The sequence below is a fragment of the Helobdella robusta genome (genome assembly GCF_000326865.2).
Source record: "Helobdella robusta unplaced genomic scaffold HELROscaffold_30, whole genome shotgun sequence".
Lineage (NCBI taxonomy): Eukaryota > Metazoa > Annelida > Clitellata > Rhynchobdellida > Glossiphoniidae > Helobdella > Helobdella robusta.
The window spans coordinates 1,326,536-1,336,616 of NW_008704502.1; the positions used below are offsets into that span (position 1 = coordinate 1,326,536).

General features: G+C 32.4%; 2 protein-coding genes across 2 annotated transcripts; both read left to right on the forward strand.

The window, feature by feature from the left end:
* Positions 1-208: 208 nt before the first annotated feature.
* On the forward strand, positions 209-5,606 carry HELRODRAFT_192219 (hypothetical protein). The gene is made up of 10 exons (XM_009022047.1): positions 209-606; positions 945-1,095; positions 1,429-1,588; positions 1,940-2,114; positions 2,598-2,677; positions 3,963-4,028; positions 4,265-4,427; positions 4,473-4,705; positions 4,748-5,157; positions 5,183-5,606. Exons 1-7 carry the CDS (start codon positions 603-605, stop codon positions 4,382-4,384), a joined length of 756 nt encoding a protein of 251 aa, XP_009020295.1. The 5' UTR covers positions 209-602; the 3' UTR covers positions 4,385-4,427; positions 4,473-4,705; positions 4,748-5,157; positions 5,183-5,606.
* A 51-nt stretch (positions 5,607-5,657) lies between these two features.
* HELRODRAFT_174600 (hypothetical protein) lies at positions 5,658-8,988 on the forward strand (the record flags this gene model as incomplete). Its single annotated transcript, XM_009022048.1, has 9 exons — positions 5,658-5,684; positions 6,177-6,315; positions 6,540-6,726; positions 6,904-7,095; positions 7,264-7,321; positions 7,446-7,541; positions 7,742-7,890; positions 8,227-8,409; positions 8,808-8,988. The coding sequence occupies 9 exons, from the start codon at positions 5,658-5,660 to the stop codon at positions 8,986-8,988; spliced, it is 1,212 nt and encodes a 403-aa protein (XP_009020296.1).
* Positions 8,989-10,081: the final 1,093 nt, after the last annotated feature.

The following is a 10,081-nucleotide window of genomic DNA, read 5'->3' on the forward strand; positions in this document are numbered from 1 at the left end:
GGATACATATTCTTTTTATGTATTTGTGTGTGTGTGTGTGTGTGTGTGTGTGTGTGTGTGTGTGTGTGTGTGTGTGTGTGTGTGTGTGTGTCTATAGATATCCGAAATGACTATTAGCGTTGTATGTATTAGTTGAACCTTATCGCATTACCAATGTTATTGTTACCTGGATTGTTTAGCAATACAGGTGGGCTCTTTGCTTGTTAGGCGCTCACGTTTTATTTGTTTACCTCTGGCTCTAGTTGAGTTTAAATTAAAATGATTTTATCCCACATACTAATTAAGTTAATTAGTTAATCAGTTAATTAATTCTAATAAGTAGTGAAATCAAAATTTATTTATCGGTTGAATTTTTTGTTAAAATAAGTGGACTTAGCAGTTTTTGGTTGGCTTATTTATTTGTGTTTAAATGTCTATTTTATTTTTATATTCAGCGCCAGTTCATACTTTATTATGTAGTTAGCAACAAAATGTGGATCTATTGTGCGTTTGTTTAGTTAATTTAATTTAATTGAAACAAAATAAGTTTTTCAATTGTAAATTTAAAAATTGTGTGGGAAAAATACAAAGGAAACGACTTGTAGTTATAAAATACGTTTGGAATGGGTTAGTTTAGTGGTTGAAGTTAATCATGAAAATTGAAATGTTGCTCTTTTGTTTTTTTCTGCATTTTCAAATTTTTACAACATTGTTATTACTATTTTTGGTTATTTGTTAAATCTGAATGTGTCGGGTTCAACCTAATGCGAAGAGATATCAACAAATCATATACACAGTGTCTTCACGATGCGTTATATTCACGTGTCTTCACTAAGAAAAATGGATAGATAAATGAATAAATGAATGAACGAACGAACGAATGAATGAATAATCAAAGAGGTGAACGAATGAATGAATGAGTTAATGAGTCAATCAATCCATCTATCAATCGATCAACCAATCAGGATCACGTGTAGCAGCAATACCATGGTTCTCATTGGTTGCGACGGTAGTAATGTGCGTTGGTGTCGGTCTGTTCTGTGGAGCTGGCTTCAGAGCTGCTGAAATCGTCAACGAGGGAATATTTAAAGGATTGTTTCATTTCTATGTTGAATGGTTGGTTGGTTGGATGGATGGTTGTTTTGTTTGTTGGTTGATTGGTTTGTTGGTCGGTTGGTTATTTAAGTGAATGATTGATGGATGATTTGTTCATGAAATTATTGAATAACTTGCTGTTTGATTGATTTGGATATTGACGAATTGCGTTTCAGAGGATTTTTGATTAGTTGGATGTTGGGTAAACGTATGTCTGGTTGGTTGGATGAAGTTTCATTTGCTAACTTGAATAACCTTGCATTGACTAGTTTTAAAATTTTATATTTTTGATTAAAAACTTGATTCGCAGATCAAATAAATAATTACAACCAGCATGTAAAATTTTCAATGTAGGCTACAGAGCACAGAGATAGGTTTTTTCGTATTCGGCCTCTTCATGGGCCTCTTCTCCATCTTCCTACTCACCTTCGCCTTCCTTGCTTCTTTCGCCACCAGGGGCAACATCTACTCAGGGGTCAAGTGTATCATGGGTGGAAGGATCAGCGCTTTTGTGGTTGGTGGCTATTGCTACAGCTGCTGCTGCTGTTGCGACTGTTTTGATTAACTGAATCAATATTTGAAATAATTTTTGTTTATATTTTGCACTTTTTTGATTTTTTTGTATTTATGTTTTTTCTTTGTGTAGGCAATATAAGCTTGCTTCTTTTGTGTTCTTATAGTGTGAAGCAGTTGCTAATAACTATAAGCTTTCTTAACTATATATAAACTATAAGGAAATAATAATTATATGTTGGTTGGATGTCTGGTTAATTGTTAATCGAATTATTATTTCCTTATATGAGCTATAAGAAAATAATAATTTTTATGTAGAATGATTAGAGATATATAATATTTAATGCAACAGTTTCTGGTTTTAACGTACGTGTTGGACTGCGTCTGGATCTGGGTAACGAGTTTTGTGGGGCTAGCCATTTTTCTCTACATGATGCTCTTTTCCATTTGTTCAGTGGAGGTGCAACATCGCACCTATCAATACCTCGACACCGAGTGGGAGTATTGCCTGAATCTCAGTAGATTTGGTTGGTTGGTTGTTTAGCTGATTGGTAGGTTGGCTAGTTGGTGGGTTAGTTGGTTGGTTAGCTGGTTGGTTGGTTGGTTGGTTGGTCGGTTGGATGATTAAAATAGAGGCTAGTTTGAGAAATACATTGTTAGCTAATATAACGTTCATTTGAATTAAACTTAAAAACAGTGCAATGGATTTTTTGCGATGAACTAACTTAGTTACTCTGTTAAACTTAAAAAGTTCTCTCTGCAATAAAACTTCTATCAACTATTTAGCACGCATATCAGCAATGATCTTTTAACAACTACGTTCAAGACACAACAAAACACGCCATAAAACACCTCTCACTCCAATGTAAACACTCCTCACACCGCATCAAACACTCCTCACACTACATCACAATGCGAGAGGCAGACTTTTGATGGTACGCACACACTCAAATAGAAATACACACACCGCACACACACTCATACACACACGCGCACACACGCACATAAAGGAATCTATAGAAACTTCACGGCTGGCATGGACTTGAATGCACTCTGTGATGAGAGCGATCTTGACGATTTCTGCGATTATGTAAGTCATTTTTTTTCCTTGTTTTTTCCATAATAATAATAATAATAATTATTATTATTATTAATTTATAATAATTTATAATAATTAAAATGATTTTTATAATGATTTAATGTACCTATGAATTTATTATTATTATTAATAATGCAGTTTAACGGCGTTTTAGCGCTACTGGCTATCTTTACGCCCTTTTTTCTTTTGAAACAAAATTGTCTTAGGGTTCTTTTGAGTTTTTTTCAAATATTTCTATATTCTGTCGAGTATTTTTATCTCCTGAAGATATGTTATTAGGTTATTGATGTTTTCTCTCTTGAAAATATTTCAATATCTGAGGGGATCTGATATCGTTCCCGAATATCATCATGGTTTTTGCATACCACCAAGTGTTGATCAGGAAGTATTTCATCACAAAAGTTGCATGCTGCTGGATTTGTTTTGTTGATTATCCAAGAATGAGTGTATTTTGAATGGCCTATTTTTAACCTATTAATAATTGTCCTCAGTTTACGGTTTAAACCTTTAGATTCATCTGGATTTTTTTAAAAACACTTGGCATGGATAGTTTAAGATAATTGTTAATCTTATTCCATTCAAGTTGCCATTTTTTATTCATAATTTTTTTTGTCCAAGTTCTTAAATCACTGTATGGAATTGGTACATTTGATATTGGGATAGCATGGGCTTGTGATGCGAGTTCATCTGCTTCTTCGTTGCCATGAATTCCTATGTGACTGGGAATCCACATCAAAGCTATTTTATTACTATTATTAGTCAATTTATTACAATTTATTATATATATTATTTTGTATTTGCTTTATCAGATTATGTTGAGGGTTATATTGATTAAGTGCATGAATTTAACTTGAATCATTTCCAGGTCATCATCACTCACCTCTCGTTAAGATATAGAGTTTAAGCGTATATTTTATCAACATAAGCACGGCTTATTCACATAAGGCTAACTAACAACTATTATTGATAAATAAATGCTTTTCTCAATTTTCAAATTATCGAAGCTTATCATGTTGTTTGGTTGGTGAAAATGCTAAATTGTTAGAATCGCTTAGCCATGTGTTGCATTGCAGATATGGGATTTGAATTCAAAGACACTAGTTTATCATTGTAATATGATACTTGTACTGTTGTACATACTTTCGCATATGCTATACGTGTCTTTGAAATTTCTAAATAGTTGCCATCAGAGATAGTCGAGGCTTGCTGGTTTTGGTGTTTTCTTATCTCAAAAAGAACAATCTGAATTAAACCGTAATAAATCACACCATCACAGATATCGAAATCAGGTCCACAGTTCATCATTGCATTCGTCGGCTCTTTCTTGGTTGTCTTAGGACTGGTAATCTAATTCGATTATTATATTTTTATAAAAAGTTGAAATATTTTTATCGCTTGAATTTGTTTAAAACAACCAATTCAGATGGACAATTTTGTCAAATTAGAGTAAAATGGTTGAAATTTTCTGCAGTTTTAACGTTTTGGATGAAACATATCCCACACGTTTAACAAAAACCAACAATACAAATAATACAACGATACAACGACAGTTCGTTACAAAAATTTCCTCACCCACAGATCATGTATTCCATGGAGCTTGGGGCCAAATACACAAAAATTCAATCTACGAAGGAGATCACACAGTACAGTGAAACCTTTGCCCTCAACGACGCCAGCCATCCAACTAACTTCAGATAACGTACACTACTCCAACGCATACGTTCCTAAAATGTACAAACACGCTCTGTATAAACACGCCCTGTATAAACACGCCCTGTATAAACACGCCCCGTATAAACACGCCCATGCATACCTACATAAATACCAACAAGAATACATTCACATTCACATACCTATAAACAAAATTGCATATACACGCTTAGCTCTAATGCGAATGAAATATAATGGCTCTTGTGTATATCGATATATCCGTCTTATTAAGCCATCACAAAATCAGTCAAACATCAATCAATCAATCAATCAATCAATCAATCAATCAATCAATCAATCAATCAATCATGAAATCTTTTCATTACTCAGCCAATCCAACTTACCATTCACCTATATCTCTAGCCCAGCCAATAAAAAAAGCGATTAAAACAACCCCACATTCAATCAACCAATCAGATGTTTTGTATCTGAAGCTCTTTAATATTGTCATGACAGATGAATTGAATAACTGATATGATAGGACAGATTTTTATATTTTTGAAAAAGTTTGTTTTCTTTTAACATTAGAACATTTTTTCCCATAAAATGAAATCGAAGAAAATAGAATCAAAGAAATGAAATGATCTGGAAGCCAAAAAGAACTGTTATTGTTGATTGGTTTGTTGGTTGGTTGATTGATCGATTGATTGATCGATCGATCGATTGATTGATTGATTTGATTGATTGATTGATTGATTGATTGATTGATTGATTGATTGATTGATTGATTGATTGATTGATTGATTGATTGATTGAGTGATTGACAAAGTTTTACATAGTATTGGTACATACAGCACTAAAATATTTGTTAATTTTAAAATAGTATTCAAACTGGGAAATAATTTGTAAAATCGTAAAATGTATACATAATATGTTAAATTAAGGAGTTAATTGAATGCTGATAATTTTAAAATGACGCTAATCTTTGAGATTATTCTAATTATAAATATATATATATAACTATAAATAACAATAAATGACGTTATTCTAATTATATGACGCTAATCTTTTGAGGACAGTCTTTTTTTCAGTGTTATAACTCAATTCTTACACTGAAGTTACTTGAAATGTTATTAATTAGGAAGTAAGGTATGACTCATTATTTTTATTAAAAACATTAAATATGAAAATAGTAGTATATTTATATATAATACTTTTAGTATTTAATTATTTTCAGAATTACAAGAAAAATAATTTTGTCCTTACATAACTCGGTTCTTTTAGAAAATTATGATTAAATTCATTTTTAATTAAAATAAACATGGCAAACTTTGGTAACGTTAAGCAGGTACCCCACCTACCCATATAATAATTAAACAGTCGGGGTCACGAGACAAGAAACATCAAGAAAATTGAAGAAAAAACATCATTAATTATTCAATTAATTTGATAATTTGTTTCATGTTGGTCTTTTTATTTAATTATTCACACAAACATTTACCCCAATTCAACTGTTGTTTTTTGTATTTTATTTTTAGTTTACCACAACATACAACTCATGTCATTTATTTGAATTATGTAGAGATTTAAATGGTAGTTAGACAGTTTGAGTTAGAGTTAGATTATATTATAGGAGATGTTAGATAGGATTAGATTAGATTAGCAGCAACAACAAATTTGATAAAAATACACTAAACATAATGAGGAAACATCGGCTCTTAAAAGCCTACAAGCTATCTCAAAATCGACAATCATTCCGGAGTTCAGAGTGTAAAATTTTTCTCTTCATCATCACGTTAGTTTTTTTACTCGTCTGCTCTACCGTAATCTGGGTCCTTAGAGTCCAGGATACGTCAAATGTTCGAGTCATTACGATATCCCACTGGGATTGGACATCCAATTTGACAAGTGGGATTTTTGTTTCCTGATTCTTATCATTTTACCGAGATTGTACATTTACATTGAAAACATTGATAGAGGTGCGACAATAAATATAAATAAAATGATGAAATAAATGATAAGATAAAATGAAACTACTGAAAATTAAAATGGATGGTTGAACATTTACTAACTGGATGCAAGTAAATGCAATTAGTTATATCAAATCTTTAAATCAAATTCTTTAATATTAATTAATTGAATATTTTATAAAAAGCTTGAAAATTAAAAAAAAATATTCAACAAATTTAAAAAAACACAACAGATGTCTTCAGTAGCAGTAATGGCTGGAATGATTCGACAAGTAGCATCAGCAGTAGCAGCAGATACATCACTGTTGAAGTGTCAGGGTTAGGAGAGAAATTGCTCGAAATCGAAGATGGGCCCATTGTTAATCCACATAATTTCAACTATAAGCTCAATCCTGGATCCATGATTTGCTCTCTAGAAAGGTAAAATTTGATTGGTTATTCAGATTGGCAGGTAGAATTTGATTGGTTATTCAGATTGCTATGTAAAATATGATTGTTTATAAATAATTGTTTATAAATTGATGGGCAGCATTTAATAAAAAACCTCCACAAAAGTATATTTTCATTAATTTAAAAATGTTTACACACCTAAATTAGTGCAAGCCAGAAGCCTCTAATTCTAATCTACATCCACTCAGACCCCTCCCACGACAAGAGGCGTCTTTTGATCAGGGAAACGTGGGGAAGTCCGTACAATTTTAAAGATTTTGAAATTAGGACGATATTCCTCTGTGGTATAACTAATAATAACACAATGCTTCAGGAGGCACTTGAATTAGAATATGATAGGTTTGTTGGTGTGTTTGTTTGTATGTGTGTGTGTGTGTGTGTGTGTGTGTGTATGTTTGTATGTCCGTGTGTGTGTATTTGTTTGTAAATGTGTATGTGTATATAAATAAAAAAATTTGATGTTTTGAACTTTTGAAGATATGTTATTAATTGATTTTATGTTACCAGATATAGAGATATAGTGCAAGAGGATTTCATTGACACATACAGAAACCTAACTTATAAGGTTGAATGGGCGATTGGTTGATTAATTGATTGATTGATTTGTTCATTCATTCATTCATTCATTCGTTCGCTCGTTCGTCCTTTCATTCATTCATTCGTTCATTCATTCATTACAACAACTCTAGGGCATAATGGCTTTGAAGTGGATATCACAAAATTGTATGAAGGCACTGCTTATACTAAAAGCTGACGATGACATATTTCTTAATATTTTTAAATTGGTCAGTGATTCACTCGTTCATGCATACTTATTTATATTCATAAATTCATATATTCATTCATCAATTAATTCATTCATTCAATCATTTTTTCCCCATTAATTCATTAAAAAATTAATTCATTCATTTATTCATTCATTAAACACTTCACTCATTTACCAGTTCTTTCATTCACCCATTAAAAAATTCATTCACTCATTCAGATGTCTCGCTTAAACACAATTATGCATGATAATGGAATCCTAAAGAGCAACAACAACAACATCAACAACAACATCAACAAAGACATCAACTTGTTTATGTGTAATGTATGGGACAGAATGATGGTGATTAGAGATCCAAAGAGTAAATGGTGTGCACATTTGTATTGTATTGTGTTGTATTGTATTGTATTTTTTTGTATTGTATTGTATTATATTGTATTAGGGTATTTGTATTTGTTTGTATTTTGTTTTAATAAATTCTCACAAGTATTAACAACCTACATCAACAAACACAGAGTATTTTTATTCACTCTTTCATCATTCATTCATTCATGTATTTATTCATTCTTTCATTCGTGTATTCATTCAATCATTTATTCATTCATCCATCCATTCATTCATTCATCTATTTGTTCATTTATTTATTAATCCAACCCTCTCATTCATTCATCGCCATTGGCGTCAATTTCGAAACCGAAACTCAGGTACGTTTCCGAGGCGGAATTTCCAGAAAACTATTTTGGTCGGTATTGTTCTGGATCGGCGTACGCCTACACAACCTCCATGGTCCCGATGATGTTCCGGATGAGTAGGCACGTCCCATTTTTCTGGGTCGATGACTATTACATTACGGGATTGCTTCCATCCAAAATGAAAATTCCCGTCAAGTGCGTTGTTGTTGTTGCTGTTGTTGTTGTTGTCGTCGTTGTTGTTGTTGTTGTTGGTGGTGGTGTGTGGTTTTGGTGTTATATGATCTGCATATGCATTCAGAACCCGACAAACACACACACGCTCGCACACACACACACACACACACACACACACACACACACACACATATATATATATATATATATATATATATATATATGCACATACAGCAATAGACACACAACAGATCTCAGACACTTACAGAGTTACACAAACACACACTCAGGTACGAGTAGATAAACCACACAAACACTCTCACACGCAAAATTACACGCACGCCCACATTCAACTGCACACACACACACACACATCCAATGTCTCACACACACACATTCAATCACACACACACACACAGATATGAGGAGATAAACCGCTTATACTTTCTTGCACCAGGACTTTTTCTGGAAAAGTTTTCAATGAATGATGGCGATGGTGAGGAAAGCAGGCTGGCCATTGGCCATTCACACAACATCAACCAGTTTCTGGCGGTCTGGCGAATGGTCCTCAAGAAATATGCTAATGCGACTATGAGTTGATTGATTTGGTTATTTGTATGCGTTTGTGTGTGTGTGTGTGTGTTTTTTATGTTGTCTGAATGTTTTGTTTGTGTTTGTATGTTGTTTGTGTGATGTCTATGTGTTGTGGTGTTTTTTTTTGTATGGTTTGTTATTCCAGGGTTTGTATGTTTAGATGTTTATATCTTTGTTTAATACTTGTTTATTTATTTGTGAATTTGTTAAGTTTCTTTTGAAAAGTATTAATAGTGGGGATGTTAATATTTTTTTTACATTTTTTTTCTATTTGTAACTTCATTCTCTCATCTCCCATCTTATTTATTCACGTTTGTAATTGCAATAGGATGCGTTTATTGATTTACAGATTTATTTATTTACTGATGTAATCTGTTAATTAATTAATTAATGTGCTAATTAATTAATTAATTGATTAATTAATTGAGTATTTTTTCACTTTTTAAGCAATCGCTTGCGTTGTAGATGTTTCATATATTTGTATGTTTGTGTATTTAAAAAACGTCATTTTTTTCTCTAATCGTTGTGACTATCTTACATTTTTCTAATTTCAAGTTAATTTCTAATTTCACACACGCACACACAAATACAAACACGCACACACACAAACACACACAAACACAGATACACACACACACATACACATATTTTTATTTTTCTGCTTTCAATTAACGAGATCACCTTGCCTTATTTTAATGATAAAAATAATCAAAAGTATCATAATTAGATAGGGAACTACAAAGATGCAAGATATTAATTTTAGCCAGTTGTAGTAGCGGCATTCTGTGTGTGTGTGTGTGTGTGTGTGTGTGTGTGTGTGTATGCGTGTGTTTGTGTATGTGTGTGATGATTTTTTCTCCGTTCCTACTCTGGCTACTGTTTTTTAAATTTCTTTTTTTAGTAAATAGATCCGTATTTATATGTACATTCATCGTTAAATTCTTCATGTGCCAACTGTAACGCAACCTTCTTTTAAAACAAATTACACACACACACACACACACACACACACACAGGTACAATTACAACACTGCACTACACAACAACACATAACACGCACATACTTACAAAGCACACACCAAACAGAGTACACACACAC